At 35.3% G+C, this 19,005-nt stretch overlaps 6 protein-coding genes across 6 annotated transcripts in view; 5 read left to right on the forward strand and 1 right to left on the reverse strand.

The window, feature by feature from the left end:
- Positions 1-5,464, forward strand: part of LOC143920211 (uncharacterized) — a 33,432-nt gene extending 27,968 nt beyond the window's left edge. The window contains exon 2 of the mRNA XM_077442972.1: positions 2,894-5,464. Within this exon, the coding sequence (XP_077299098.1) occupies positions 2,894-4,376 (1,483 nt within the window). The 3' untranslated portion in view covers positions 4,377-5,464. The remainder of the gene's footprint in view (positions 1-2,893) is intronic.
- Positions 1-19,005, forward strand: part of LOC143920219 (queuosine 5'-phosphate N-glycosylase/hydrolase) — a 529,776-nt gene that overhangs the window by 170,948 nt on the left and 339,823 nt on the right. The gene's annotated exons all lie outside the window — the stretch shown is intronic.
- Positions 7,374-8,853, forward strand: LOC143919814 (proteasome subunit beta type-2-like). The gene is made up of 4 exons (XM_077442353.1): positions 7,374-7,594; positions 8,027-8,220; positions 8,289-8,451; positions 8,536-8,853. Exons 1-4 carry the CDS (start codon positions 7,501-7,503, stop codon positions 8,700-8,702), a joined length of 618 nt encoding a protein of 205 aa, XP_077298479.1. The 5' UTR covers positions 7,374-7,500; the 3' UTR covers positions 8,703-8,853.
- On the forward strand, positions 9,991-12,365 carry LOC143919543 (uncharacterized). The gene is made up of 2 exons (XM_077441911.1): positions 9,991-10,080; positions 11,225-12,365. Exon 2 carries the CDS (start codon positions 11,242-11,244, stop codon positions 11,695-11,697), a length of 456 nt encoding a protein of 151 aa, XP_077298037.1. The 5' UTR covers positions 9,991-10,080; positions 11,225-11,241; the 3' UTR covers positions 11,698-12,365.
- LOC143920415 (uncharacterized) lies at positions 14,751-16,000 on the reverse strand. Its single transcript, XM_077443299.1, has 5 exons — positions 15,860-16,000; positions 15,745-15,795; positions 15,470-15,481; positions 15,146-15,247; positions 14,751-15,065 (listed from the first exon to the last, which is right to left on the reverse strand). The coding sequence occupies exons 1-5, from the start codon at positions 15,992-15,994 to the stop codon at positions 14,751-14,753; spliced, it is 615 nt and encodes a 204-aa protein (XP_077299425.1). The 5' UTR covers positions 15,995-16,000.
- The window catches only part of LOC143920212 (uncharacterized), a 262,942-nt gene continuing 261,622 nt past the window's right edge, over positions 17,686-19,005 (forward strand). Inside the window, exon 1 of the mRNA XM_077442976.1 lies at positions 17,686-17,987. The gene's annotated coding sequence lies outside the window, so the exon portion shown is untranslated. The remainder of the gene's footprint in view (positions 17,988-19,005) is intronic.

The following is a 19,005-nucleotide window of genomic DNA, read 5'->3' on the forward strand; positions in this document are numbered from 1 at the left end:
AGGTCTGCGAATGAGTGCATATAATCGATGCAAACGCAATTTCGCTCTAAATTGATTAATTCATAACGGTTACTACGTGTTATGGAATCACGGAAGCTGCACATTTATTCATACCGATGACCATCATTATGTGTGTTGGTTGCGCCCGTGGTTATCCAACTTTTTATTTCGGTTAATTATTTTTACCCACATAATGTGTTCGCTGTGATCTTTTTCGCTGACGTCAATACTGCTAAATTAGCGAAATCGTACAGCGTGTCATTGACACTTTTGGTACAGTTTGGTCAAGTATGGCGTGCCTATTCGGCATAAATCGAGTCTGCTCCAATTCAAACGTTTGCTCATCACATGACTCTCGTACATTATTCCTGAGAAAAGTAGACAATGGTACATACTCCCATCGGACCTGTAATTAGTTTGACCCCTGTTACCATTTCTTATATCACCAATCAAAATTACTCAAAACTGCTCCTAGTGACAGTGGATTTTTTCGCCAAAGTGATTCATTCGTAGACCTCTTTACTCACACATTCAAATAATAGTATATATTAAATATATATATATATATATATATATATATATATATATATATATATATATATATATATATATATATATAATATATATCTGTTTCTAGGAATATTAAAACAGACCAGCTCCTTTTTGGATTTTACATTATGCGCAAACTCGTTACGCTTACTTGCATGTTTGAAAAGTTTTCGATAATATCAAATTATAGGCAGTTTTTAAGTTTTATTTATCATAGCTTTCTTCCTTCTATCGTATCTTGACCATAATAGTTCTTGACCAGAAGCATCCTTACTTTTACAAGTACATATGTACATACAGAGCCGTAGCGATGTTTTTGGCGCCCTTGGCAAATATCAAATTTGGCGCCCCTTTAATATTTTTTCATTATTTTTAAATATTTTATTTCATTTAAAAAATACACATTTATTGAAATATTTAAATTAAACATTTTAAAATAAAATTATTTATATTATAAATGTCCCGCATGACAATTTCGCAATAAATATCATATTATAAAAGGAATCAATTAAAATTTCGTGATTTTTATTTTTTTGTCGTTACCGGGCATGGCACGATCCATCTGACTGCATAAATTTGGTGTGGTCGCGCAACTAAGCGTCCGACCAAAGTCGTCCGGCGTAGCCCGGGTCTTAGGCGCAGACACACTGAATTCTACGGCATGGCATGCCTCCAGCTGTGATGGGCGTATCCTCATGGCATTGTTAATTTGTACGATATTATTATTTCAACAAGTTTCTCCTAATTTTCTTCAAATTATCAATCACTGTCAATCAAGGAAAATATATAACTGAAAACACTCCAGGGGGTGATTTCGGCCTGGCATAGATCAGGCGGGCTAGAGTTTTTCTTTTTTTTTTATGCAAAACTCCAAATAAACACATTCCGCGTACGATTCTATGTGCCTGCGCCCTAATAAACCTTGTCAGAGGTGGCGAATCCATCACATTGGTAATTGTTGCAGGAAAAGATTACAAACTGCGGCATTTCAATCTCTAAATATCTTCAAGATATTCTGAAATGTCGAACTATTTACGTTCATAGAAGTGATTTGATCTATATAAATACCTACGTATATATTATGTAAATTAAAACCAAACTAGTAATGATGATGATAGTTTCAACATTCTGACAAAAGGCATATTTTTTTTATATTAACCATAGTTATATTCGTTTTGAATGTTTCCATGTATAAAATGTGAAGTGCAATCCTTATATGGGCTTATTCCTTTCAGTTGATAAAGGACACTTTGAAGACATATATTATTTTTATATGTTCCTCGTGATAAAGGAGCAATGGTCGAAATCAAGCATCCGTGATTATAAATACATATAGCAAGTAGTTTGTAGGCGGTTCAAGTCGATAACCAAATTTCGCGTACGTAACATTGCAACCGGTGCTGTTTTGGTCGTCATGTAATTTTTGTCGCTAATTATAAATCCACCCCCTCATCGATATTTAAGTGATTCATAGTGATTAGCCTTGAAAACAATGATAGTTGGTCCACCTCAGCTTCTCCCGTTAGGCCCACCGCTTTTAGTGTGGACATAAATTCTTCAAGGCAAACGAAATGGATTCGGTCTCAAGACCCAAGATTTGTTTTACGACTCTTGTCCAGATATCGATCACTAACCTTGCCGTCTCGACCAGATCCCCCACCCACCCACATCGTACCTGTTCGCCGTTTATATTATGGCACCAATTATGCAATTATATTTGTTATGTAGGTACGACGACCGGGGTACGATTATCCAGGTACATACACATTTAAAAATACTCATTACACAAAAAAAATAGAGCAAATTACCGTCGCTCAACTCTTGACAATTTACATGACAGATACACCTCTTATCCCAATAAAACGTCATGCTTGTCCCACAACAAAGCATATTCGTGTTTGGCTCAACGTTATGACGTCATGTTTTTAATCCTTGTCTTGTGAAGTGTTGATGTGACTCCTGCATTTGACGTCATTTTGCATGCACCTATTATTCCTGACCTTAAGTTTTTTGTTACACGTCTATCTAAAAATACATATTTGTAAATCCATGAACTTAGGCTTTCAATCACAATATTGAAGCTCTTGATAATAATCACGCTTAATCAAAAATTAACTGCATCCAGATAAGTCATCACTCCATTTAGTCTGTATATGCTTTCGGGAGTTCAGGTGGATGTATCTAATCGTGATCCAATGCTAGTGATATCCCCCCTCGTTGATAAAATTCGAAATAGGACTTCTTTGTAAACTGAAATAGCGATGACGACACGGTTCGCCCGCCCACCTGTATCGGTCGCAAACCTTTCGTCAGTGTGCTGATACATTTTTCATTTTGTTTCCAGATTCGTAATGAACCTTCTGTCTGGAAACCTGGCCTGCGCTGCGCTGCTAGGTCCTCTTCTGGTTGTAGATCGTGCCAGATTCTGGACACCCAACGACGTCGCGTGCGCCGTAGCTGAAGGATCTACTGCTTTCTTCTGCTTGTCTGCCGTGCTTGGGGTGCTGCTCATCGCTGCAGATCAATACCTGGCTGTCATTGATCCATTGAGATATCATGCCAGATTGGGCCGAGCGAGATCTCTCTTGATGATCAGCGCTCAGTGGACCATATCGGCGATCTTCGGCGCGCTAGCAGCACTCGCTCCCAGACCTGCCCCAAGTGCTTGGGGCTTCTGCCGACCGTCCGATGATGATTCGACGACTAGCATTTACAAGATCATATTCTCTTGCATTTACATTGGCTGTGTTCTGTTTTCGCTTGCCCTCATATGTCTAATGTACGCTCGCATATCGCTGGCGGCTCGACGCAGCGCTCGTCCTCCGGCACCACCTCCAGCTCTGGTCTCGCTCAAAATCGATCCCACAGTACGAAACGACTCGAAGAGCGGAGATGAATGCGTGGGACTTCTCATGAGTTGCGAAAAGAAGTCCGTGGGAAGTGACTCCAGTGAGGGAAACCCTACCGTAGAGGGTCTACCACTGTACGAGCCTCGCTTAGCTCGCTCATTGCGCAGTGTGCTGTTAGATGTGAACAAGCCATATCCATCGCCTCTATGCTTGAAATTTACCCATGAATCTGAAAAGAAAGGGTTGTCCCATGATGATATATACAAAATATCGCAAGAGCAACCAGCCCCTGGGTTGAAGACGGTTCGATCAAGTCCAAACTTTGGGTCGAGTGAGTGCCAAGTGGAAACTCCTCCTCCTAGGTCGTACATGAGCACTTTGCGGTGTCGTATCTCCAATGCTTCATTGTTCCGGTATCGTGAGGAGTCGCGAGCTGCTAGGATCAGCGCTCTGGTTGTCTTTCTGGCGCTTGTTAGTCAATTGCCGGCTGCTGCTTTGCAAGCGGCACCGGTCCTAGGTTTAATGCCTTTAGTAGCCCTATGCTTAGGTGGATGCATATCTCCATTTTTATTCGCATATCGTAGCCGTCGAATAAAAAAGGAGCTCTTCAGCTTGTGCAGCAGAAGTGCATCTGATATATATCCTCACGCCGTTCCCCTCCGTCGCACATCTTCTTTGAGCACGGAGCGCAGCTGGCGTAGCTCTAGGTTAAATTCGTCCCAAGCAGCTCTGCGTTTGCTGAAAGCTCTCGCCGCTGAAAGAGACACTCAGAAGAAGCCGGCGATCTTCGTCGACTGTCCTCCTGGGAAATCCATCTTGAAGAGAGTGAGAGCCCAGTCTCTTCGGTGGGGTCGTCGTCCCCGAAGGTGTAAATTCTCCACAGACTTTAGTCCGGGATGTAGTGTGATAACTGCACCCGAGGTTACGAACCTTTCATCAGTTAGCTCTAGTGGTTCCCACGACTCAACGAACAGTTGATGGCTACCTATGTGCCAAACGACCACCTTAACCCTCTCTTAAACCTGTGATATTATTTTTAGTGATTTATTATATGTATATGAATGTCTTTGTTACAAATATTTATTTGTGTGCATCGATTATTGTCATTTTCAATCGCCACAATTGTTGCCATTGTAATAATGTTACCCACAATTATATTCAAAAGGCCAAGTGTAAACGATATGTATACTATATGTATATATATATATTTTGTGTATAGATTTATAAACATGTGATGTATGTGATTTTGTAACGGTGTAATAGAATTGTGGTAGTTTTAGCTTATATGTGTATGTGTCAATTGAAAATTATTTATATTGATGGTGTATATTTTTTTAACTACCATTTTTTTTACACAAAAATTGTATTAAAATTGAATTTTATACATATTTATGTATATGTACATAAATATTTAATTAAATTTCGTATACGCAAATATGTACAATGTCTAGTTGTTTCTGATTTTAAACTAAAATCACACGAATAAATTTTTATGAACAAAAATTGGTTATTTCTAAGAATTATAAAACAAATCGATATCTTACATATGTATATGTACAAGTTGCAAAAGTTTCCTATCCAATTTTCCAAAGAATTGAAAAATGTATTTTTTTTTTTTTATGTGTAAAACAATTCTTAAATTGGACGCAGATTTTAATAGAATTTCAATTTCAAAATAATCTAGTCTATGTCTACTCATAGTTGAATTGCTACAAAAATCAATGAACTCAAAATATTTCTATTATTTATCATCATACTCTAATTTCCTTTCGTGGCATAAAAATACTCTTGTTTTGTTAAAAAAATATATACATTGCTTTGCCATTCCTAAATTTAACATATTGACGAGTATTTAAAAAAATAATGTTTTATTATTTTGTAAACATGAAATGAATTTGAATTCAATTCATTTCAGTGAATGCTAGAAATTTTATTACTTTTGTTAACATATTTTGAATTTTAACTATGAAATTTTCCATGGCATTACTATATTAAGATAAGAGATTTGATGTATTTAATACTTCGTATATATAAACATGTGATAAACAAAATAAAACTATAAATTTAATGAATTTTTATCATTTTTCCATACCAGACATATTGAATTATAAATAATATACCATGCTTAAATAAACACAACACAACATCAGTCTTAACAGTAAAATATAAGTTGAAAAGTAGTTTTCGACAAATTCGTACCTTGAGAAAACTATAATATTTCTGGTTTTAACTACAAAAGTTAAAATCGGAAAACACAAAATCTTTAATTTTTTGAATAGGTCATTATTAATTATTCAATGTAAGTAAAAATTAGTGAAAGCAATGACTTATAATGATAAAAGAAGTCTCAAACAATTCCCCATCGTTGTATTTTGGTGAGATAGAGAAAGGTTAGATAAAAAACAAGATTCAGATAGAAATAATACTTATATGAATGAAACAAAATCCAGAAAATGTTCAAGGGGGAGCCATTCAAATTTAAAACATAATACATTAAAAATGATCTTGTTAAAAGCACTACGCTATTAATTGTATGAACTTCTTTTTTGCATTGATACATTTTTTTTTTAAGTTAAAATGAGGATTTGCTGCGATAGTGTGCGAATGGTCACTTTCTTGGGCAGTCTACCTAGTCTACCTAGAAAGGTTAATAAAAACAATCTTGCAATTTGGTAAAATTATAATGATTACTAAAATATATATTTATACAAATAAAAATATGTTGTGGATAATATATTATATATACTTATTTAAATTTGAAAAATTAAAACATATGTTAGTATGTAAATATGTATATTCTATGTAAATGACATTAATTTCATCTAAGGAGGGGGGGACATAGCACCCGTGGCACCCCTCTTGGATCCAGTATTTAATGTATGGGGGATCGCTGAATTGCTTCGGTGCTGCCACAAAAGTAATAAGAACCCCGTCATATTACTATATGTACATAAATGCAATCGAAATGAGCATGCAGCCTGGTGGTTTGCAATCATTTGCAGCAAACCCGTACATATGTATGTATACTGGTTCGGTGATTACATCCCAAATGTGAATCGCTAACAGGATAACCGCCGATACGGAAATCGCCCGCGCGAGTCTCTCGTCCAACAGGAAAATTGCCGCACAGAAAACTGCTCAAATCTCGTATAAAAAAGCATTTGTTGAGTAATATTTAGGGCAGTTTTCTGTACGGCAAATTTTCTTTTCGACAGGAGATCCTCGCGAGCGATTTTCGTAGCGGTGTTTATCCTGGTAGCGATTCACATTTTGGATGTAACTAGGGTTGCCAGATTTATTGATATCCATTCCGAAACACTTTAATTATATCCCCCCCAGGCACAGATATTACAAGAATGATAAAAAAAACTTTGGAAAAAGCGTAAACTTAACAAATTACATCTAAGATCCTTCCTTTTATAACCTAGTATTTCCTTTCTTTTGTTCCAGTTTATTTTGTTATTTTAATATTAAATGAAATTCATTACATATTTCCAAGTCGATTGAAAAAAAAATGATTTTCTCAATCTCGCTTATCTTACTTTTTTAACCATGGATTATTTTGCAGTTTCATAACTGCGGGGGGTCGGTATGTCTGAACAATGAAATGTCAATAAGCAGCTATCGAAAACCCGGATATTTGGCTGTCCCGAAAGGTCATTTCGGGACGCCAGGACGAGAGGCTTGAAACCGAAACAAACCCGGAATACCGAGATGCTTGGCAGCCCTAGATGTAACCCATTTACCGTACATACATATATACTATGATAGCAATATATTAGTTTAACGTCAATTGGTTTAAATTTATTTTAATCCAAATACCCAACAACTTAGTATTTATTCTATAATATAAACGACATTTAAAACCAATAAAAAAAATGAAACTGATTTTATTATAGTTCGATGTGATGTCACGAAGAATTAACTCTATAAATCGAAAGAATTTGAAATTACCATTCGAAATGACAAGCAAAAGAGGGCGGAAGATCATGGTCGTTGAAATGCACGTTGCGTTCGGCGTTGCTGCTTGTGCTTGTCATCGTGTGCTAGAGCTGCGGGTCGGCTTGTTTGACGGCTGCCAGTTAACAGATTTTAAGACAACATGGAGTGCATTGTCGGCATCCGGTTCGATGATTTCGTGATGATTGCGGCAGATGCCAACCAGCTGATGGGTGGACTTCTCATCGCCAAAGACGGTAAAGATAACCTATATTTATTTTTCCCATAACCGGCGATTCTTGCTTTTCAAACAGAATACCAACATGACGCATCACCATTAGAGATATGCCCTCACCATTTGAAATAAAAATCCTTACTACAAAGCAAATTAACACATCAGTTGTATTATGTATATTAAACAATTGTATTACGTTTGACAGTTCTCATTTTTACAAGCTTTTTTTATAACGTTTTATGGTATCCTATTTTTTTACCGCAGAAGTTTGAAAACTGGAGGAAACATTTGGAAGAAAAATAATTGCCAAACGATAAAACAAAAAAAAATTATTGTGAAAATTTAGTCAAACTAATCTATTTGATTTCATTAACCTGAACAGTTCGCTATTTAAAGATCTGAACCAATGTATTTCTTAGAACCGCATTTAAAACAATTCGTATATTGATTTCAGATCAGCACAAATTCTTCAATCTCACCAGTAAAATGGTAATGGCAACCATCGGCGAAGCTGGCGATATGGTACAATTTGCCGAATACATTCAAAAGAATATCCATTTGTACAAAATTAGAAATGGATATGAAATGAGTCCAGCAGCCGCCGCTAATTTCACTAGATATAATCTAACTAAATCTCTGCGTAGCCGGGTAATTCAATTGACATTGTTTTATTCATACATGTTTTAAAATATTTATTAACTTATATTTTTTTACAGTCGCCGTATGCAGTTAATATGATGATGGGTGGATATGACGATATGGAAGGCACGTCTTTGTATCATATGGATTATTTAGGGGCTATGATCAAGTGTGATTATGCAGCTTTCGGTTACGGTGGTATGCTGACTCTGTCGATAATGGATCGCTATAAATCTACAAGTATATATTGCACAATTATACGCTTACTTATTATACAATCTAACTGCAATGTACAATTTTATAACGATCGTAATAATTTTGCAGCTCACACACGAGAAGATGCCTACCAATTAATGGAAAAATGTATTACAGAAATACACAATCGTCTCGTTATTAACATACCCAATTTCAAAGTAGTCATCATTGGTAAAAATGGCGTTGAAGATGTATCCACCATCTCTGCAAAAGGATTAGCATCGAAAAACCCTTAACCTATTATATAATGTGATTTTTATATTAATACTTAATTTTTATTGCCTCTTTATTCTTAATGGAATAAATGTGCGTGACAAAATGTACACGGAAACTTTCTTGAAGTTAATTTCATAATTATTTCTGAAGAAAAAATTAAACACGTTTCTAAAAAAAATATTTGTTTTGTTATTATTGTGCCTTAAGTATGATTTTTTTTAAATTACTAGGTATATGAATTCTGTGATAAGATTACTTATTTGAACAGTTCTACTGAATTAAATCAACAGCGCGACCTAACGCTGATTTTTTCTGATTTATATAAAAACGAAGATTATAAAACTTGAAATTATCTCAGCTTTCCATATAAATTAATAGGTTCTGTGATCATTCCGCAAAAGTCGATCTCGCGCACGGCTCTAAAATCTCGGTCACGGAACATCTGGCACCCAAAAACTCCATCAATCAATCAAATATTGTATTAACAAGAACTCGAGTGCCAAATATTCTGTATTCGCGATTGTCGTGCACGTGATCGCAATTTGCGCAATAATCCATTTACCAAAATAATAATGTCTGACCTTTTGTGAAATAGATAATGGGTTTGAAATATATGTTATAGGAATACATGGTAAACACGTACTACGCACCAAGGACAAGTCGATCCCTAAACATAGCCATAGGATGCGATCTCCTGAACGGGGCAGGTCGACCCCTAAACACAACTGCAGGACGTGACCTCCAAAGAAAGTCAAGTCGACCGCTAAACAAGTGCAGGACGCGACCCCCCATAGAAGGACAAATCAACCCCTAACCAGCTCTAGGGCGCGACCTCCAGACAAGGTCATTTGGACCGTATATAAAGCCCCCATAGTGGACTCAACAGGGCAGTTCATCCAGCCACGCCACCATGAGCTCAAAAACAGTTCAGTCAGACCTTCCACTTAAGACAAGCAACTAGCCTTCTTCGCAGCGATTTCACTGTACTTGTTGAATACTTCTATTAACTTTACAATAAGGATATTCCTCAAAACTCAACCGAGTCTCCATAGACGGGGAAGTGGTCGAAACCTATCACCCAACCCTATAATTTTCATACCCATTTAAAAAAAGAAAAGAAACCAGAGTAATTTTACATATTAATTTATATTTCGTAAATAAAAGTTGTGTGTTTTTTTTTCCATTCTAAAATTAACAGTCAGTATCATTAAAGTTCTTTTAAGCAATTTAAAAATATTATCATTGAGAAAAACGATAGTTGGACGATGATATTGCGACAATTGCACAAAATGATAATGGCCGTGATACGCTCTGTTAGGTCGTGCGTGTGCAATGTCGCAGTCGTGTTTACAAGCAGACAACTAGCGAGACTCATGTGCGGTTCGTGTGCTTTCACAGGTGACAAACGGAGCCCCCGTGGCCCCCATCGCCCCCTTCGCCCTCCACGGACCCCAGAAAATTACTCACTACGCACCCCTCAACCCTTGCAATCCGGCCCACCCACCACAATGCCTTTGGCACTGTAAATATTCATCACAAACGTCTGACATACAGACTTCGCAATATCGTCCTCGTGTGTTTATACGAGTATTCACAATTGTAATACATTACCTGTTGATTTAACACTAGGTGACAATTATGCATTCAACGTCATATTTGAATCAGTGCTTGTGACATTTGTATGGTAGCATACTAATCTTACAAAATTAGGATTATAATATACACCATAAGAGTTAACCCTATACACTATAAGATTTCATTATTATTTTATTGAACTTTGGGAATACGTATATACATATCATTTAATTGTGATATTACATTATATACTAGTGTTGTACCCGATGAAATATCATCGCTTGGGTAATGGCATATTAAGCTATTAATTTTAAAAAAATTAAACGGAATGTGTCGGTCCTGTGTTCAATCTGCTCGCGGTTGCATTTTTTCAAATACCTTTTAAATATATTTATATTTAATTGTTTAATATGAAAATTAATATGGTAAAAACTACCTGCCTACCTACATATAAACAATATAAAAAATGATTAATTAGTTAAATAAATTTTCAATAGATGGCGCTCAATGCTCCGAGGCTTATTGCCCTAGAGAAAACATTGGTAGCAAACAGTAAATATAGAAGTATCGTACACAGACACACAGAGGTTTCGGTGATTACTAGTAAAATGTGAACCGGTCACAGGACAACCGGTCGCTCTAGATCGGTCACACGTGATCACCCGTCACACTAAAACTTGTCACACCCGAAAATTGGTCACGAAAAAACTGGTCATACCCAAAAATTAAAAATTGGTCGAATTTTTGGGTGTGACCAGTTTTTTCGTGACCAATTTTCGGGTGTGACCAGTTTTAGTGTGACGGGTGATCACGTGTGACCGATCTAGAGCGACCGGTTGTCCTGTGACTGGTTCACATATGACTAGTAGTCCGTTTACCCACACAGAATATCGCTATTATATGTATATATGATGATATGTACATATTTTGAATATTGGATTTTAATACGATTGTAAAAATTTTCCAGCAATCTAAAAATCAAAAATGTCTACAGAGGATCAAAATCTTTCGGAGGAACTCGAAAAATTAGAATCGATATCCGGTCGGAGAAACGAGGTGTTCACATGCGAAGATAATCCATTTCAACGTCGCAGCAAATGCAGCTCCCGTCCAGCGGTGATATGGCCTACGAGATGCCATTGCCCGTACTTGAAAAGGTCCACGAAGAATACGGTGACTTTCAAAAGACACAATGGAAAAATCTTAAAGCAGCCCACATTCAAATACGCCGGAACTAAATTAGATGAACTCGGCGATGCTCTCCAGACAGACGTGTGCATTAGTGAGAACAATATCGATAAAACAAAGTGCAACACTTTCAAACAACAGTCACTAGATCCCATGTCCGATATAACAATTTACGAACTCGCTAGTTATTTTGAAGTATTGGTAGATATTCCTAAACAAATGTCGACGATGGCTGAAATGATGTACATGTGAATTTATTTTTGATTTTTTTTTTTATTCCTGGATTTGATTTAGTTTATATAATTTTTTTTTTTTGATATACTCGAACAAATAATGAATGTGCAGCATGAATATTTTGTATATGAAATTTAATTTATCCAGAGTGTAATGAATTGTTCCTAATTTTAATTTCGCTATTATATTAATTTTTATACTAATAAGATGATCTGTGCAGCGTCACAATTATACTCAATTCTTTTTTTGTGATTTTTATAGAAATTATTCGAGCTTGACAATCAAGCTCGAATAATTTCGAAAATTGTTTTAAATCAAAAATAATGCTGTCATTTATACGGTTAATCTCATTGCAAACCGTGTGTGTATGTATTATATATATTAAATCAAATTTTAATTGTAGAAGTGTTGTAAAAATTGAAAACGAATTTCATCATTAGTTTTTAATCTTTTCCGGTTGTGGAATATGTAAATTTGTAGTGAATTGGGAAAAAAATAGCAGGGCCTCTAATGAGTGATGTAAGTTAGATGTTAAATTTTCGTATTCGTTTAAAAATTGTCACAATAGCGTGTAAATGATGATTTTATGATTTTGTGTGATTATTTTTCTCTATATATATACATATACGATATTGTTTGTGTATTTCAGTTTTAAATAAAAAATTATATATGGAAGCAAAACTTTTATTAAATTTTAAAAAATCTACCAACAACTACTACAAAAGTATTCAACAAGTGTACAAAAATTTAAAACACTTATAGTATGGTATACCGTAAAAAAATTTAACTAAATGCACGTCATTTATTAAATAATTGACTGCAACTAAATTGAGGAGCATTTTTATAAAAAAAATCTAAATAATTAATAAACATATTGATATAATTTATTGTGAGTTACAATTTTATAGGAGAGAGACCGCAGTAGTTGGTCTTTTAAATTTTAAAATTAAATAACATAAGTGCGAATTCTAATGGCCACAATGGTGCTTTCTTTGTCTACTAATAGCACTGATCAACAAAAGATCACGTATTTTAGTTACCGTGTGGAGACTAATCAATATTTACTAAATTTGACCCATTGAATTCGAATATGACAATGATTTTTGTTGGTTTACTTTCGTTTATGAGATATGAACGCTTAAAATTGCGCAATTTTGCAACTTTTAACTCAAAATCTAGTATTTTTGTGCTAAAAGTGAGTATTGGAATAATTAAGCATTGTTTTTTTCCATTGATTGTGATTTTATAATCTTTTAAAATTATTTTAATTAATTATCTAGCGAATTTTAAATGTCAAAAATATACATATTATTTTTACACATTTTTTCTCTTGATATTATAACAACATGCGACATCAACGACAACATTTTTTAACTCAATTATTGCTTGAATTAGTACGTTTAGATAAAAAAAAATATTGAGTAGCATCCCAGAGACTGTGTGACCGTTATAATTGGTCTCAAGGATTATCTCTAGACTATGTGCAAGTAGGCTAAACAATGGCCGCTATTGGTCCCTTCTCAGAAGTGAACGATACCGTGGGACTGGGTGTCGTGGTAATACATATCCGGGTACATGCCTAAACAATAGGGAAGTAACCGGACGTCGAAGATGCCCTGAGCGACCGATCCGTTATAAGGCGGTACTTAGGCGATATCAAGACATTCTGGACGGAGCACTGTATCTCCTTAATCATTAATAAATGTTGTGACACGACTTTGGCCTTTTACTTGGATCCTCCACCCACCTCTACGCAACAATATATATACTTTTTACTTTTAAAATTGGCTAGATTATTAATTATAAGTATTTTTAAACAATAAAAAATCATAATCAATAGGAAAAACATATCACTGTTGATTCCAATACTCACTTTTATTGAACTAATTGTCATATTCGAATTCAGTGGGTCAAAATTAGTAAAGATTGATTAGCCTCTGCTCTGGTGAAATTTTGTGTTGCTCAGTGTAATCAATACAAGGTTAATTTGACGAAACTTTCAAAACCAAAGTACCAATTACATACTAAAGCGTCTACCCAATGTAAATAACATTACACCAGTATACTTACTTTTAGAAAAAAATGCTCCTTAATGATCAACCATCCAAAAGCGAAAGTTGATTTATTGCACAATTTAATATTAACAAGATTGGTGTATCTCAATGGCAGCTAATTCCGCAACCCTTCCAGTTTAAAATATATGTTCCTGTTTTATTATAGTCGCCATTGGTGTACATATGTACATACATACATACGAATTTGATTAAATATTCAATTAACTAATAAACAAAGAAGATAAACCTTCACCTAACAGTTAAATCATATCATGATTAGTTACAGTTAAATCATATCATTCATATATAAGTAGTTTTGTCAGTCGAAAAGTGAATGATTATCTCATTATTAATTTGTAGAATTATAGTATATATTAAATGTTTTCAAATTGCTTTACCTACATTATTATATTACGTACTTAAATTGAATTATTGTTTCAATCACAATCAATGATTTTTGGATACCTATGCAATATATTGCATAGAACATCTTTATCATATGCATCTATCTGCCCTTTCTCCTGATATATCATTTAACGCATTATTTTCAATGGTGGTCAGCGAAGCATGGTTTGCATATATATAATTGAGATTATTAATCGCTTGTATAAGCTTAAACACATACCTTTAACTGTCCACCTTTGATTTTCTTATAAACAACTTGGCCTGAAATTAGTTTGGATATTCGAAATATTTTAATGATAAGAATTAATGTTTTTGCCAATAGTTGATAATCAAGAAGCTGTATATTTGATTCGTTTCAGCTGTTTAATATAAAAAAAACTCGCCCAATATGTAACAGTATAAAATATTTTATCCAAAAACAACTACTTATACTTATCATAAGCAATAATGTAATGCATCAAAGCTGATAGATTATATTCCGAAGATACTACACACAGCTCTCGTATCACATAACAGTGAATACAAATATTGTCGACCACTGTTGGGTAATAATGATTGATTTCCACAAACCGTTCACAACGACAGAACAATGGGTTGTGTCTGTTTCATTGATTATTTTCTTAAAACTTTCTTCATTTGCTTGTTTTGGTGCTCCATTGAACAGAGCGCAGTGTCGGCCTTGTTCAGCAGGGAATCCAATTTGTCGACTTGCGACGAGACTTGCTGATTGATTTCCATTCCGATACTTCTATCCTGGTTTGATTTCATTGTTTCCAGATCGTTGAGTGCTTCGTTGATATTGGCTCCGGTGCCGGAGGGACCAGCACCATCCGGAGGCAAGTAGCTCGGATCAGTCGAATACGAAATGTTGTCCCTGGAGCCAGTTATCTTATTACGTATTATATCAGTCAGACTTCCATACATACCCTGGATTTTTATTAATAATATATACATCAATAATACATTCCTATTATTAATACTTCACTATTACTTTTTTTTATAGATACCTTTATTTTATTAAGTTTCTTTTGCGTTCCCGATAAAATTGTATTTAATTCGGTTAACCCTCCACCTACTTGCTTTAATTCATCATTTTGAAGCGAGATATCCTGAAATAAGTATTGAATAAATACAGATATTAAAATCGAGGGGAAGTTTAAAACATTAAGCACTAATAATAACACTGAGCGACAAAAAAAAATACCAGGGCAGAGACTAACCAATCTTTACTAAGTTTAACCCACTGAATTCGAATATGATTTTTGTTGTTTGGGTCTCCTTTACGAGATATGAGCGTTTAAAAAAATGCGCACTTTTTACAGATTTTTGGCTTTTGCGGTCTTTAATTCAAAATCTAGTATTGCTGTGCTCAGAGTGAGTATTGGAATCAATAGTCAGATGTTTTTTCTATTAATTGTGATTTTTTATTGTTTTAAAATATTAATAATTAATTTTCTAGCGAATTTTAAAAGTCAAAAATATATTTTTTTTATGGATTTTTTCTCTGTGCTATTTTGCATTTGTTTGGTCAGTTTTTTATTTCACCGCGTTCATAAGGATTGGTTTTATATCTCCATATTTTTTATTTTTATCTAAACGTACTAACTCGAGCGGTAATTGCTAAGATAGACTTTCGTTCAGTTTCCGGGAACGTACACTAGAAGCTTTGGAGTAAGTTTTTCTTTTAATAAACTTATATAAAAAAATATATAGACACTCACTTCGAACTGAGCAGCCATCAGACTTTCGTCTATATTTGGTTTAGGTTGATGTCGATAAAATTCTTCTTCATTTGGTTTTTCCAATCCTAAAAGCTCGGCACGCATGCAAGCGTGTTCGTACGTTCCTTCTGCCATTTTTCAGTTCTGTAAATGTTTAATAATAGTAATAGATATAAAATGACAGTGTTTTCTCTTCTAATAACATAAAAGGTAGATGAAAAAAAAACTTACATTTATTCTAGTTTAAAGACAATTAAAATTGGCAAATCAGTGTATTTAAATTAATACCACATCTATAATCAATTTGACGTAAGAAAGCACTGCAAAAATACTATGTGACAGTGAGATTCATGACTGGCGAGTTGTGCGACGACGCGATATAAAATATCGATTCGCCATTTGCACTGCTCGTACATACGTTCACTGCGATTTTGTACTTATCAGCTAACCTGCGAATTTGTTTCTGAAAATTGACCTTTTTTAAATTTATCCATTTTACACAATCACCGTAATAGAAAAAAATACAGTTTTTGTCTGATACGCCAAATGCTAAATTTGACCAGGCGAAAACGCTGTAGTAAGAAACATCATTGTAACATAATATGTAACGAAAAATGCAATGAAAGAATTTCCATTTATTTAATGTTACGCCTTTACGATAATAGTATTTTCGCAGAATTCGAGCTGTGGTCACATTTAAATCATCAGGTTTACCTATCGAAGGGGTCGTATTGAATCATATTGTTCGAATTGAGGTCATTCTTTTGGCACGGGTAGAGGAATGTGTTCCATCTATCGAGATTGTCCTTTGATCTTGATTTATTTCTTAAACTTGTGTTGTTTTGATTGAAAATGGTTGACTTAATGAGGCTTAAGTTTCTAATTGCGCTTGAATTGTGTACGCGGTAAGCTTTGATATTATTGATTACCTACAAAGGAAACACTAAAATATACGGTCATTCAGATTTTAAAGAAAAAAATAAATAGTTCTATTACATCACTGAGAACCTTTTGTACCCTCGATGATACTCATGCTGGCTTACTGAAAATGAAATATTATCTTGACGTTAATGTATTGTTTTAATTTGAGTGGCCACTGGACCTTAACTGCAGCTTTTTAATTTGGAAATAATAAATATTAACATATTTGAGTCTAATTTTAAATATTGCAAGGTGAAGTGAACGATTGTATTGTATATTTTAGTTTAGCGTCGTTGATTTGGACGTCGACATTAACAGCATCGTTTGCGTCGTAGTAGTAAGCCTGAACAGAGCTTAGAGCTAGAGCAGAGCTAGAGCTCTTTGAAATGTGGTGTTACCGGAGATCTCATGAAAGGAGAATGTAAGAAACGAAACGGTCCTCCAGCTTCTTCATAAAAAGAGAAAACTTCTTGACACGGTAAAGCGCCGTAATATGGAATATTTTGGCCACGTTATTCGCGACTCCAAATATTCCCTTCTACAAACAATCATAGAGAGCAAAATAGGGTACTCATCCCTTATGTGAATGCCACCGCCGTGCGCGCACACCTACAGCCCCACATACGCTCTATTCGTTGGGTATTTGCAAGTTTTATGGATCGACGAAATGAAGCCGATGGTTAACCGTTTGATGCAGAGAAATGTAATAAGAATAGAGGGGCCCTTACGAATAAATAATTGTTGTCAATTTTACGCGGTACGTCTTTATAAATTCGCTACATCGCACGGAATACAATCGGATCAATAATATATATAAAAACGGACTGTCGCTAAATATATTTGTATATTTGTATATTTGTATATTTGTATATATGTGACGGACGATCAACCGTCAACCAGGGGGCGCCGGAGGCGTCGGCGGCGCTGGGGGCGAAGCCCCCGGGGTGCCGAAGGCATCGGGGGTGCTGGGGGCGCCGGAGGCGTCGGCGGCGCTGGGGCCGAAGGCCCCGGAGGGACGGAGGCATCGGGGGCAAAGGCGTCAGGAGGTCGGCGATGCACAAAACGTAATTCGTAATTCGTAATCACTTCGTAATTCGTGCATCAATTTCTTTCCGAAACCAGTCGATTCAATATCTTTAACTTTATTTTTATTCGAGTTTCAATTCCTTTTCGAAACCACCCGTTGAAATCAACGGGTCCAACACTAGTTTACTTATAAAAATGTAACCCATGTTGTTTATTCTGTGTTTTTGAATGCATTGTGCAATTTTTACCGATGCTTGCCCATCTTGCGAGTAATATAAACAAACAGAGAAGTTTTTATCGGATAAACGTCGAGCACCAAGCATCAAATACGACTGATGCTAAAATTATTTAAGATTATCTGTGAACAATCGTCACTTGACAACAATATGACGCCTAAAGCCACTTATATTAATATAACATTTCTCTGGTTTGATGCGCAAAACCAAGCTAAGATAAAACCTTATTATATGCTTGCCATAGATCGCTCATAAACATAGAAGTAGAATGCATAGAATGGTCATTTTTAACAAAAGTATCGTCTAAAAGCGAGCCATCGAAGAGAGAGACGGCAAGTCAGAAGAGAGACAAGAGAGAGAGAGACGAAGTTTGGCAAACAATGAACAAACTCTGCCGAGCAGAGTTTTTGTAGCAACATTTTTGGAGGCTGAGAGCGATTCTATGCATTCTATGCTCATAAATCATAATGATCGAGCCTGATCTGAGATCTTGCATTATGATCAGTGCCGGTCTTAGGGGGGGCTGGGTCGGGCGACGCCCGAGGGCGCCAAATAAGTTAGGGCGCCACACGATGCGCAAAATTTAAAATTAGAGCGCCAAAAGCCATACAAAATTTTAGATTAGAGCGCTAAAGGTGAAATCTTTTTCTAAGGGTGTTTAGAAAAAATTGCCCGAGGGCGCCATTGGGTGTAAGGCCGGCACTGATTATGATCGGCAATTTTGTGCACACATGCAGTACTGTGCAATTTTGTGTGCATGTGCCCAGTGGTGTCACCCCGATTTTGGAACAACGGGTTTCCAATTTTATTTTGAAAAAGTATATACCTACATATATATATACATTTTTTTCGTCCAAAGCACTATTACAAGAAAGTTCATTAAATTTTCAACATTTGTATAATTTTTGACAAAAATTATATGAATTTTTAGATTAAATATTGGGTATCCGGAAATTTTTGACT

This window comes from Arctopsyche grandis, chromosome 12 (genome assembly GCF_051622035.1).
Source record: "Arctopsyche grandis isolate Sample6627 chromosome 12, ASM5162203v2, whole genome shotgun sequence".
In the NCBI taxonomy this organism is placed as follows: domain Eukaryota; kingdom Metazoa; phylum Arthropoda; class Insecta; order Trichoptera; family Hydropsychidae; genus Arctopsyche; species Arctopsyche grandis.